Here is a 13,343-nt window from a genome sequence, read left to right on the forward strand (position 1 = left end):
TCATCTCATTCTCCCTAGTCACACGTCATCTCATTCTCCCTAGTCACATGTGACTTGGGAGAATGAGATGGTGTGTGTGTGTGTGTGTGTGTGAGAAACAGCTCTATACTGAAAGTTAAACCGTTCTCAAGGCCCCCACATATCTAAATCAATGTTTCATCAAAGTCAATCTGACGTTCTAATTTGTGTGTCAATGTTGATGGTCTGAAGGGGTGCATTGTGGATTGAGTTCCTCAACAGTGATGACTACCTGAGGTACATCTTAGGCCTCTTAAGGTCTGGGAGCATCAGTGCTGCGCAGCATCTGTGGCTCCGACATGAGGTACAGTCATTTACTCTATATTATGTGTTATTACAAATCAGTGGTTTAGTGTTTCCCACAGAATTTAATTATATTTATGGTGGTAGGTTTGCAGAATTAACTTGAATGCAACAGTTTTTAACAAATTGGCGCAGCGTGGTTATGATGCTAACTTGATTTAAGCACAATTTAGTACAACCTGGAAAATCATTGTGTGGTGGTCAATGTTGATATTGTGGTGGGCCGCCACAAATAAGTCAATGTATGGGAAACACTGGTGCTTAACACACAATCCTCAATATAATATAATTTCAACAAGATTTATACTTGTACGAGCCATCAATGCCAATAAAACGATCAACAAGCTAAGAAGGCTAATAAAGCTTGTTGATCGTTTTATTGGCATTGATGGTTCGCTGTTTTTGTTAAAGTTTTAGTGAATTATTAAAGGTTTAAATTATTAAATGATTAGAAATGAACTCTTTGCAGGGTGAGTTTGTCCAGCAGTTTGATGAGGACACGCTCCAGTGTCTGCTGGGTTCAATCCCCCTGACGGTCCCGTCCATGGAGCTCTGTCCCTGGTTCAAAGCCGTCCTTGCCCCGTTTGTGTGGAGGGTTCTCCCAAAGAGCCAGGTACTGTGTGCGCTGTCCTAATGTGCTGTTGGTGTCGGCACATGATGCTTATGTACAAGATTCGTTTTGTGCAGCCCAAAGCCCCCTTGTGTTTAGCATATACTGTACTCTTTGTATCGACAGAAAATATTGGCAAGGTGGTTGGAGCAAAGGGCCAGGAACCTGGAGTTGACAGAGAAGGTATTGGATAGATGTATGCTAAATGGTTTTTGCCTTGACATACAGTATGATATGAGATATCCCGGGAATGTGTGTACCTAAAAATGAGTAAAAATAGGTTTCTACACACCAATGTCACCAATGCATTGTGTCACCAGTTAAAACTTGATTGTGTCTGTATATTGTTTGTATATTGTTTTTTAATGTATGTCACTGCCTCTCTTTGGTCACTGTGTAGAATGACTGGCCACACAATGGACTAAAGATGGCTGAGCTCGGTCTCCCCTCCTCCATGTCAATGCCTCTGGTATGTTTTTAGCTGAGGAGTGATGGATCAGATATACAGCTGTACAGTAGTAAACAGTAGCTGTGTCTGGGCAATGAAATTAGAATGAGTAGAATGGACACGCCATGGCGATTGCACAATTGGAAGCAAATATTATTATAATAAATTAATACATTTTATTATAATTATGTAATTGAATAAGAGTATAACCTACATTTGTATGCTAAGTGTGATTGAGATGCTTTGGAAATTAGAGTTTTGCTCCATTCTGTGGTGTCTGTGTCTCTTTCCCTAGGAGGAGGACAGTGGTGTGGAGGAGATGGAGCTTCTTAAAGCTCTGGTGGTCAACCTGCGTCACCTGTGTGACCTCTATGTCAAATACAACTGCAAGCTCACGCTGTCTGAGTTTGAGATGGTATGAAGCCTTCGTCTACCTCTATCTCTTGAAGATGTACATTGGCATGGATAATCTCCTTGGATGCGAAAGTTGTATTTATGAATTTCAAACCATTTTAGATGAATCACATGAATCTTTGTCCATCTTGAGTTCGAGATGAATGAAAATGAGTGTGAACATGTAGCTTTTTTGAAGAATGTTTGGTAGCCCATGCAAACACGCAAATTTAAGATCTGAACTGTGTGTTGAGGATGATCTTTGCCTGTGTCTCCTTTGTAGAGTAACACGCGCAGCATGGCCTTCTTGATGCTGGATAAGGTCCTGGCCCCAGAGCTCATTTCCTCAGTCATTGAGAACAGCGTGCGGCCCTATGCTTTGGAACAGAACCTGGACCTCAACATGACGCTGCTGCTCTACATTAAGGTCCTCTCTCTCTCTCTCTCTCTCTCTCTCTCTCTCTCTCTCTCTCTCTCTCTCTCTCTCTCTCTCCCTCTCTCTCTCTCTCTCTCTATTACACTGCTGTTCTCTACTCTGCTGCTCTACATTAAGGTCCTCTAACTGTCTCTCTCTCTCTCTCCATTAAAGGAGAATTCTGGTGTGATATTGACCTAAAGTGTGTTGAAACATGATACCGAGTGTGAACGTATGTCTCATAGCCCATCTCGGCTTGTCCCCCTGCACTCCAAAATCTGGCATAGTTAGTTGCTACCAGCTTTTTTCAATGGTGGTGCTTGCATCGGACCAGCCATGCAAATAAATCACTGTTTTACACCATTTACGAGGCTCAATGTATCTCCACACTTCATTGGTAGACTTCGAGGGCCCTGACATTTAAAACGAGACATTGAGAACTTTGAAAAAGCACTGGTAGTTTACTTACAAGACGATTTATACAGTATCTTCACGAAGTTTAGCGTTTGCAGCCATCTTAAATTTAGTCACGATAAGTCGAGCGACGAGTAAGAATGAACAGGTATGATAAGGGATCAGATTCCAAAAATAATTCTGTGTAAATGCATGGATTCCAGTTGCTGCTACTGGAAGAAACTGGAATCCATGCATTTCCACAGAATTCCTCATAGCCGAGATGGGCTATGAGACATACGTTCACACTCGGTATCATGTTTCAACACACTTTAGGTCAATATCACACCGGAATTCTCCTTTAAACTGATTAATTACAATCTTATAAGTTCAGAGGTAATAAGTAGCTACATGAATTTAAATGTGGAACAAAATATGTTTTAATTTGGATTATACAGAATTTTGATTATCCAATTGGGTGTGTTATTTGGATTTTATACATTTAATGTGCGCAAATATAGTTTTGGCAACCTTACAACCTCATTGTGCGGGCCCCCTGCAATCTCTGGCGACCCCTACGTTGGGAACCACTGCTCTAACTCTCTCTCTCTCTCTCTCTCCTCTCTCCATCTCTCTCTCTCTCCATTGAACTTCCCTTTCATTTGCCCAATTTAAACATCAGTCAGCAATAGTCTAGTCTTAAATGAGAAGTTTGCTATTTTTCAACCTAGGGTCTTGTGTGGGGAAAAATTCAGTTGAAGTTGATTACCGAACTGTCGTACAAAGTAGTTTGTGCCTAGGGATCGGCATCGTTAAGAAACTATCTCGATGCCATTGTCGAGTCTGCTTATCGATGCGATTCCTTATCAATTTGCATATTGATATCTGTACCATTTGCTGAACACTTATAGGATTGACTTTGAGACTGTTTGGCTTTGAATGTCTAATTTAAAGTGGTTTTAGAGAATGAATACCAAATGTGCAATATCAATACAGAAGTTGAATGCTTTAAAATTACGTGCCGCGACGAATGGACGGAACGAAACGTTCGGAACCGTTAGTGGAATCGTTAACGTGTGTACGATTCCGATGGATTGGAACGTTTGGAACCGATTCCCAAGCCTATTTGTGCCACATTCGGTAATTGACTTGTGTGGACTTTCTTATTGCATTACAGGTATGGCAAAAAAACAGAAAAAGATTAAGACTGTACAAACAGCTTGATGTATACTGCTTCTTTACATTACAATTGAAGAGCTATTTTCCAAAATGCTATATCTCCATTTTTAAAAACATTAATAAGTCTTGTAATTTAAATGTGTATTTCATGTAATGTCAATAAAACCTCAGTTGTGTTTTGATTGAGTAAATATAAATTTAATAACAATAACCCAGTGCAGTTCCACTGAAATTACCTGGAAAACAGATTTATGAAAAATTCGTTTTTTTACATTGCCCCCAAGCCTCAATTATATGGCTATTTGTTCTGAATGCATTTTCTGGACTGCACCAATGGACATTGTTCTGGTCCCAAACAAAAATGTTGACTAGTTATTATCCTAAAATAGACCCTTTGTTAAAAAATACCAAACCTCCGCTTTAACCACTTGCCTAGTTGTTCTTGACTTTGAGCAGCACCAACTGGGGTCTGATGTTTTCATTAATGTCCCTTTTTTTCCGTCTTCTTTTTTCTTTTTAGGATCTGTCAGACTCTTGCAGTTCACAGGCGACAACTATCTTTTCAGAGTGGGAGGACAAAGCAGTGGCTATTCTGCGGTGTATGACCAACACAGACGTTAGTTACTTTAACACTGCCAATCCCTCTGCTATTAAGAAGACCAAAGCTTTCTTTCTTGTCAACATAACTGGCACTTGACATGACACACTGATGGGAGGCATGGGGTGGGTGGTAACAGGGCTCACTAAGGACCTGGTAACTGTGGCAACTCTTTTGTCCGTCTTTGTGCTTTGCAAAATGGATTTTGAATTCTTAAAGTCTTCTAAAAATCACATTATATCAGCAGAAGACCCATTTGTTTTGTTGTACTGCAGCTGGTGATGGATGCTGTTCTGGACATCATGTTCAAAGCTGTGGTGCCGTGGAATGAGACCGTGGAGTGTCTGGTTCAGCAGTACCTGGAGAAGGAGCACCCCAAGTAAGTGAAACAGCACAGGCACACGTAGTAGAACAATTATGACACTAAGAGTGATCACTTTTTAAGAGTGATCACACAGTCAGGGATCACTTTCAGAGCAATTTTGAGAACAATAAAAAACAGACAGCCAAACAGAATCCATCTGTTTTTAGACCTCACATTCATCCACACGAAGGAGAGACTTATCGTTGGTCAGTGTGGATACTCATTATTTTTATAGTTGTCGTTCCTGGTGTGAATGGCCCTTTAGATTAAGGTGTCCTTGACTGGAATCAGTCCCTTACAGGGCTTACAAATGTGAAGAGGAAGGGCAAGATGTTGCTTAATGATGCTGTTGCTTGGTAACTGCAGTCTTTTTGAAAGTTTTGTCACTGCATCTTTTATTTTCGGGGTCGGCTACCGTGCTCATTCTTGCATGCTGAGGTTTATAAAGCTCAGAGGTGGCAATGAGTGTGTTTTCCCACAGACAGGAGCTCCTGAAGGAAAGCTATCGTTGCATGGAGACAAAGAAGCTCCTGAGCCACTATGGTGTTCGTAACCTCTCCCACTCAACTGACATTATGGTAAGGTTTCCAGAATGTTCCAAGCATAATAATAACTGTAAATAAATAAGTATTTCAGTTGAAGTTACTGTATGTCAAGCTGAATTGTTTGTTTGCTCTCTATGCACATTTGTGTGCAGATGCTGGTGAGGCACATTCTGAGACAGAACCTCTCCACGTCTCTGGAGGATGCCCTGTGCTTGGCCAAGGCGTACCAGCTCAACCCCTCCCAGATTCACTACCTCTACATCCTCCAGCTCCTTGACAACGACAAGGTGTGCTCAGACCTCACCAAGAGTTTCTTTCCTCAAAGCCATACTTGAAGTGATCTTTATAGTTTGGTTCTGTATGATGAACTGGATTTAACACACTGTGTCCTCTGTCATGTGGCTGGGTTTCTTCAGATGGATGAGATTATGGCACTGTTAAAACGAATGGGCCCTGTGGAGGCTAAAGTGACAATTCATCGCCTTTCCAGCTGGGCAGCAATATTCCTCACAGACAAAGAGCACATTTCGGAGGAGGTGAGATTTTCTTTTTTAGGTGTACATGTACAAACAACTTTCATGATGTTAAAATCCTCATAGCAATGAATTTCTTAATCTACCAGTGTAAAACAGCATAGTTAGTTGTTCAAATGCTCATACTTTTTCCTTGTAGTTCCCTAAACCTTTAGTGAAGTTCAAGCATTAAGTCGATTTCTTTTTAAAGAAACCACAGATTTCTATGAGCTTGACTTGTGCATAGACATGAACACAAGCATCACCATCAGCTCACTGAATGTTGTTTACACTGGTTCTGTTCTGGAACAGCATAAGAGAAAGAAGATGCTGGTCACAAAGATGGCAGTGGAGGCACTAAGCTACTTGCGGAGTATCCAGACAAGTAAGCCATGTTACTCATGTTAACCATGTAAGCTTAGTCAGATCTGTATTGGTGTTTGGTGATCCGTATCGGTGTTTATTTGATACTTGTTTTTGTTTTGTATAAAGTTATTTAGCAACGTGTCTCTAGTTTTTGTCTTATGCATTTGTTTGGCATTTTTCCATGCCACAGGCTTACCAGCATACATGCTTTCCTGCAAGGGTCAATCAGTTAATGAGCTGGCTTCACGCAGAGGCCTAGTGATTTACACCATGTACAATGTCTGTGTTAGTAGTGAATCTGAGGAAGGTCGAAACGTCATTCTTAAGCCAAACATGATAAAATAAAGCAAGAAAAGCTACCAAGGAGTGTGCAGATTTCACTTCTTTAACATTTTAGATTTTTCTGTCCTGCACCTGGGATGTGCACAAAGACTCTCTCTAAGTGAGCCATGTAAGCTATACCTCGGTCGCTAACGCGCAAATATAATATAAACCATTTTTTTCCTTTTGTCTTTTTTATAGCTGAAAACTCCGCTATGCAAATGGAATGTCTAGATGACCTCCAGAGATTCATGACCATTGCTCACCTCCAGGTATGCTCCCACATTGTAGTTTCTCCAACTGTCATCTGGACAGTGTGAATTGAGAATGACTAAGTTGTGCTGCTTGATGAGAAATAGTCAGATTTTTACATTGTTGTTGTCCTTACCCAGGAGGACTTTGACGTCTTCCTCACACCAGATGAGTTGGATGACCCCAAGGTGCGCAAGCTGTTTGAAGAGCAGGTGTGCAAGGCCTACGAGAACACGAAAGGCGTGAAGCGGTTCGCCTCCTCCAGCCGTGCTGAGGACGCGGCCAGGCCCTCTCAGGATCCTGGGGTCAACAGTCTGTCCAGCACCGCCACCTTCTCCGAGGCCGGCCTGTGCCGCCTGGCACGCCGCCTGCAGCTCACTGAGCAGGAGCTGTGGACTGGCATGGCACACCGAGCCCTGGAGGCCGGCAAAGTGGAGAAGGCTCTCAAGATCCTCAGGTGAGGGGCCGCGGTCAGCAGAGCATGTCAGTACACGATCCGTACTGCCTGCCAGGTCCGCTCTGCGCATGCGCATAATCTTGCGCATGCGCAGAAGTTCAACGTCTTTTACGATTGGTTTATGACACTACATGATGGGCTCTACGCTTGCACGATTGTCAGTATTACCTATCCAGAGAACAAGAATGTATAATAACTCAAGTTAACATTGTTTGTAGCAGTAATAAAGTTCTAATAGTTAAATGTACATGTGTTAAGGAACCAACGGAAATGTATGGAGGCACGTATCTGATCTGGTGGAAAGAGGATGCAGTATTTTTTTTATATATATATAAATAGATAAATGCTTGATTGACTGTGGAGACATTAGTGTTACAGACCCCTTTCTCCGTTTCTGATGTTACACACTGAAATTGTGATTTACTGTAATAACTGTAATTCTTATCTGCCTGGATGTGTTGTAGCTGTTGGTAGTGATGGCTGTCCCTTATGTAACCCACAGAGAGCTCTACCAGCAGCATCCAAACTCTGACACGGGCATGGTTCTCTTCCGGGCAGCCCAGCGCCTGTGCCAGAATCTGGGGGATGATGTTCCCATGATCCTTCCTGAGCGGTTCAACCTGCCAGCAGTCATTCATCAGCTTGCCTGCCAAGCCGTGGCTGTCTGTGGCTCAGGTTCGCAGTATTAAACCTCTTAGTCTTTTATGGACCCTTTCAAGAGAGTTCCATTATCAGCATCATAGTTGGCCCCACAAGGCTTCCTTTTTAACATTCCATATGTTATCTTAATGCAGAGGAAGTAGATTGGGGCCCAAATAGAACGTTCAAGCATTGTTTTTGTTTTGAAAGGGTCCATAACTTGAATAGCAAAGGCCTACGGTGTACCTGTTTTTGTTGTGCCACTGTTTCCTTCTCTTAGTATGTATGTTTTTCAGGTCTGAAGAATTTGTCAGTGTGTATACTGTCTGTGCACTAAAGTATTTCTGCTCTACAGACTTGCTGCTTGACTGTATGGAGCTTAGCAAAAACACACAGAGAGCTGCAGATTTGTATTGCCAGTGTCAAATTGATGACGACTATGGCCTTGTAGCTAAGGTACATTGCTATGCATAATTGTGCAGACTTCAAAAAACATTCAAGTGATATTGTGTGCATTTTCATATTTAGAAATTCCATTTGATCCTGAAATACCCCCACAATTCGTCACTATATGAATCAGTTGTAATTAAAATCCAATGGGAAAAAAGGAATGAGAAAATGTTTGAAAATGGAAATCCATTGTGGTGCAGTCACTGTTTGATCTGTGTTAAGTTTAATGATTTGTCTACAGAGTCCCAAGCCTGATGGTGAACAGGAAGCTCGTCTGGAATTGGTGTTGAACGACTTCTTCAGTGAAGATGGGATAGTCCTTGACCCTGTCACTGCCCTGCCTCTTCAGTACAAGATCTCCACCTGCCTCATGCCTCTCTTTTCTGGTACTTACATTTACTCAAGTCACTTGGCACACTGTTTCATTCAAAGGAGCTGACAAGTGGGGTACAACTATCAAACTGCGCGAATTTGGGAGACCCATTTAGAGTGTTCTACAGCAATGGTGCATAAGCACAGTTAGATACATCTCCGAGATAAAGAGATAAGATCTGACCGGACTTTTGCAGGAAGTGCCATTGGGGTGAGGGTCTCATGGGCTTTTTAGATGAAGTCGGGTACCTGCATGTGTCTAGCTGAATGTTACAGTCCCTGCCCTGTTCCATATCTGCTGTCAGAGCCCCCAACGAATACAACTAAATACAACTTTCTCGAATGTTGTTTTTTTTTTTTAGATTCTAAAATGTATCCTCTGGAAACATTCTCTCTGGCCTATTGTACTCTAAATGGGGGTAAGTTTTACAGTTGGTCTTACTGTCTTACAGCTTTGCCCCAGAATATATCACATGGTCATCTTTACACACTTACTTCAGATCAGTAGAAAAGTTGTCCAAAGACCACACTCTTGCACCATTTACACACAGTTAGCTGTTTAAGGGCTAATAGACAAGGCAGTTCATCTCTCTGTGTGCCCGTTCTCCCTGTTTCACCTGGCCCAGATGAAGACCTCTTGGGGCCCTTGCTGAGCCCCCTGGTCAGCATGTTACAGGTCCTTCAGGAGTGCAGTCAGCTGGAGCTGGGCCTGGGCCTCCTGCTGGACTCCTACATGACCATCCTCCACCACGTGGCCTCCTACACCACCACCGCCGTCTCTAGTGACAAGGTCAGCAGGCCAGAGCCGGGGAAGCCTCTTTTTGAAAGTGCGGTCGCACATAGAGGTTGATTCCTATTCATCGTGAAAAAATGAATCACTGTATTTGTTGCACACCGAAAGCAAGGATGCAGTTTGAAGTTGATTTGCTCCACATCTGAATTTGTCTGACATGATGATGGTGATGATGTTTGCCCCCGTTTCAGACAAGAACATTTTCTTTCAAAAATGTCCTCACCTTGTTTGTTTGCTATTGAACAGGACCATGGGGAGAAGTGGCGTGTCAAGGTGAAGGAGCGCATCGCATTCGTGAGGCAGACGGCATTCTCAGCTCTTAATGTGATTGTCGTGTCATTGTTACAGAAGGTAAAGAACTGTTTCTCTTTGTGTTTGATGGAGCAAAGAGGTTCTAATACTTTTGTTGTCTCTGACTTGTGAAATTGATTAATCTGGCTCAAGTACAACAAGAAAACAATTGCAGAGGGTGACCATTAACTCTTTAGAAACGTTGGGGTGGATGTTGTGTGTAGTGTGAGATATTTACATGGCCATTACAAGAGAAAAAGTCATTTCCATGCTTTTTAAAAGTACATGTATTGCATTGCATTGTAGGTTTTGAAGTGGAAGTTAGTAGACTTTGAATTGGCCATTGGGCTGTGCACCATCCTGCCAAAAGCTGAGGTTTTGGCCATATTGTGGAAGATCATCTCCAGTGCCTGGCAGAACTATGATAAGATCACGGTAATGTTGTTTAAAGTTCCATAAGAACATTCTCTATGCATAAAGCAAGTGGTCCATAAAGCAAGTGCTCACATGGGTATTTGTGCTTTAGGAAGTTGCCAAAGTTGGAGCACATATCTGCTGCATATATGAAGATGAGGTGGAGAGACAGAAGTTCCTGGCAGTGATAACTGATGCAGAGTGGGGCAGCAGACTTGGAAAGTTGGGTGTAAGCAAACAAACCCTGTTGAATAGATCTTTCAATCCTCTTATCACATTCCACCTGCAGCTGGTCAAGCATATGCCTTTTTGTTTTAGGTGTCCATCCAGTCTGTGTTCAGGCAGTGTCCTGAGACCAAGAGGAACCTTATTCCAGTTCTGGTTAAGAACAGAAACATCACCCCTGACATCATACTGCAGTACTGCAGGTAATCCCCTAGGTCCAGTCCTAAGGCCGTACACTTTTTTAAATGAAATTCACCAAATACTTCCACAATGGTCCTCATACACAACGTTGGCTCTGTAAATGGGAAGCAAACATAGTACACCAGCCAATCAGCACGGCCCTCAGGAGGACTGAAGGGAGGGCTAATTTTATTGGCTGTAGAGCTCCAGCATCAACAACATTTTTGGAAGCCAAATAGTGGCCTTTAAAAGTGATTGTGTTAAAGGTAGTGTAATGCCTTGCACAAGTTAAAGGTGCTCTGAGTGATGCTGGGTAACGTCACTTCTGTTGACTTTCAAACAAACAAAACAGAAAGCTAGCTCGCTATTTCCTTCCCGTGCTGCTCCCGTGCAATTGAAACTCTCCTAAACGCGCACATGTTTTTTATGGGCTAGGTTTGCCCAGGTTGTTTTTGTTGCTGTTTTTGGAGCCTGGGCTGTCCACAAAGATCGCGTTTTTTTTTACAGCGTATTCAGGACACAGACCGCTAGCGGTTGGTTAGGTGATGTTTGCAGTAAGTGACATAAAATGTTATAGCCTAAAAAAGGCGTGGCATCGCTTAGAGAACCTTTCAAGTTGGCGAGCCTATTTTGTATTGGTAAAAGAGCAGACTTGTTTTCATCGTTCTGAACTCATCCCCTGCAGCACATACAGACTGGATGGGGAGCAGGCCATCAACCTGCTGATCACCACCCTGCTGCTGCAAGAGGACGGGGAGGCGGAGCAGGCCGGGGCAGGAGACGCAAGGGCAGACGGGGCTCCTCTTGACCCTCTGGAGCGGGCTCTGCAGGTCATCCCACAGCTCCACTCCACCAGAGACATCTTCGTCAGTCTCGATGCGGTCATCCCTAAGGTCTGCCCACAACCCATGCCCATCTTTCTCATCTTTATTTGCCATGCTATTCTCAATGTCTCTTCCTCCAGGTCATGGTTATTTCTAAATTAGACCAGCAGACATTCTGTGGCCAGTTAGTGATGATCCAGAATGGTAGTGCTTTTGACTACAGTAACTTAAAATTCTGATGCCATCTTAGCAACATTCAGGATGTTGGATCCAGATCCCATCACATATTGGCCTTCACTTGATCCCAGTAGTTAGAATTAAAGCTGCAGTTGGCAAGTCTGACAAATTGAAGGGACTTAGCCAACATTTTTAATGTTTACAACGCTCACGCCCCTCCCCCACTACCACCAAGCACCCCATCATCGATTTCGTGCTCGTCAGTGTGCACCAGACTGCACCAGACTGTGATTGACAGTCGGATCTCACACAGCCCTGCTCTGATTGGACCAGAAGAACCGGTAGCAGCTGAACATGACCTACCTATTTCAGTTCTAGAACTCAATCTGTGACCCACTCTTGAACATTTTGTTCACAAAATTGTGGCTTAAAGTATTCCGGCACTGTGCCGGATCTCTGGCGTGTGGTTCATGGATGTGGTGGAAACCAAGTTCAAATCAAGTTCGAGTCAATTGAGTTCACTTACCAATGATATGAGCGGAACGCAGCTCTCATTCTAACTAGCCTAATGTTACTGTCCCTGCAGAGCAGGGCGGGTCTTGGCCACACCTTCACCGTTGTAAAGATGGAGCGGAGCGTCAGTTGGCCTATTCTCTTATTTGGTGACCGTGGCACATGGGCAAGTTCGTGGCCTAAGTTCGAGGCACATGGCCTAACATTTGTAGCATAAGAAAGAAGAAACATTTGGCTGAAGGTAGCCTATGACGGGGTTATGGTTGTCAATTATATCATTATTTATTTATTTATTTATATATATATATATATATATATATATATATATATATATATATATATATATATATATATATATATATATATATATATATATATACAGTATACAAAAAAAAATCAGGCTGTGTGAGTGGAGAAAGGTATAGAGTGTGAGGAGTGCAGGAGGACAGAATCAGTAATGTTCACTGTGCTTTCTGTAAACACATTTCTTTTTCAATAGCACCATGGCTTTATTTCTTCATTCAGTTATAGTCAGTTATCCTTTGCGTAAAGAAATAGGCTATACATTTGAACTAGTGGCCATGTTAAAAGGTAGCTCAAAACAGGTCAGACTGAATGCCTGGTACAATATCATAATGTAATACAAAATACTAAACTATTTCTATACACACAGTCATCGCTGTGTGATTCAAAACTGCATGTGTGCACAAAGTGAAACTGTGTAGCCCCCTACCCCAACAACAACAACAAAAAGTCTGGCACAGGATTTTTGTTTTTTAAATGTAACCACCTGATAATAATTTATGAGTGAAGTTACATGTGATATGATATGATGTGTCCTCTTTGGCGGATTAAAGAACTTCTTGCACTTTTCATTTGTCTGTAACAACTTCAGCAGGCATGCTGTGAGGCTCACCACAATCTCTTAAAAGTAATATCAATCTACGTGTTCTTGTCCAGAGCACCTAATTAACCTAACACCATTTCTCCATGTCACAGCTCAGCCCATACAACTATGAGAAGATTGAGAGGATTCTGAACACGCTAGAGGCAGCCAATGAGTGCACCAGCCTCTTCCCTCTCAGCCAGGTGAGGAGCTGATATCTTGCATCTCCCGTATGGAGAGATCCAGCCAGGTGAGGGGCTGATATCTTGCATCTCCCGTATGGAGAGATCAGCCAGGTGAGGGGCTGATATCTTGCATCTCCCATATGGAGAGATCAGCCAGGTGAGGGGCTGATATCTTGCATCTCCCGTATGGAGAGATCAGCCAGTAGATGATTGTTCAGCA

General features: G+C 42.7%; 1 protein-coding gene across 1 annotated transcript in view; it reads left to right on the top strand.

Moving 5' to 3' along the window:
* Positions 1-13,343, top strand: part of kntc1 (kinetochore associated 1) — a 33,862-nt gene that overhangs the window by 7,033 nt on the left and 13,486 nt on the right. Inside the window, exons 18-42 of the mRNA XM_048242000.1 lie at positions 211-322; positions 791-934; positions 1,058-1,114; positions 1,332-1,400; positions 1,675-1,794; positions 2,056-2,199; positions 4,280-4,375; positions 4,633-4,736; positions 5,203-5,299; positions 5,419-5,553; positions 5,683-5,802; positions 6,091-6,163; positions 6,667-6,737; positions 6,858-7,174; positions 7,677-7,849; positions 8,169-8,269; positions 8,505-8,649; positions 8,998-9,054; positions 9,262-9,425; positions 9,675-9,779; positions 10,026-10,154; positions 10,246-10,362; positions 10,452-10,561; positions 11,224-11,431; positions 13,052-13,141. Of these exons, the coding sequence (XP_048097957.1) occupies positions 211-322; positions 791-934; positions 1,058-1,114; positions 1,332-1,400; positions 1,675-1,794; positions 2,056-2,199; positions 4,280-4,375; positions 4,633-4,736; positions 5,203-5,299; positions 5,419-5,553; positions 5,683-5,802; positions 6,091-6,163; positions 6,667-6,737; positions 6,858-7,174; positions 7,677-7,849; positions 8,169-8,269; positions 8,505-8,649; positions 8,998-9,054; positions 9,262-9,425; positions 9,675-9,779; positions 10,026-10,154; positions 10,246-10,362; positions 10,452-10,561; positions 11,224-11,431; positions 13,052-13,141 (3,058 nt within the window). The remainder of the gene's footprint in view (positions 1-210; positions 323-790; positions 935-1,057; positions 1,115-1,331; positions 1,401-1,674; positions 1,795-2,055; positions 2,200-4,279; positions 4,376-4,632; positions 4,737-5,202; positions 5,300-5,418; positions 5,554-5,682; positions 5,803-6,090; positions 6,164-6,666; positions 6,738-6,857; positions 7,175-7,676; positions 7,850-8,168; positions 8,270-8,504; positions 8,650-8,997; positions 9,055-9,261; positions 9,426-9,674; positions 9,780-10,025; positions 10,155-10,245; positions 10,363-10,451; positions 10,562-11,223; positions 11,432-13,051; positions 13,142-13,343) is intronic.

Source organism: Alosa alosa, chromosome 4 (assembly GCF_017589495.1).
Source record: "Alosa alosa isolate M-15738 ecotype Scorff River chromosome 4, AALO_Geno_1.1, whole genome shotgun sequence".
In the NCBI taxonomy this organism is placed as follows: Eukaryota; Metazoa; Chordata; class Actinopteri; order Clupeiformes; family Clupeidae; genus Alosa; species Alosa alosa.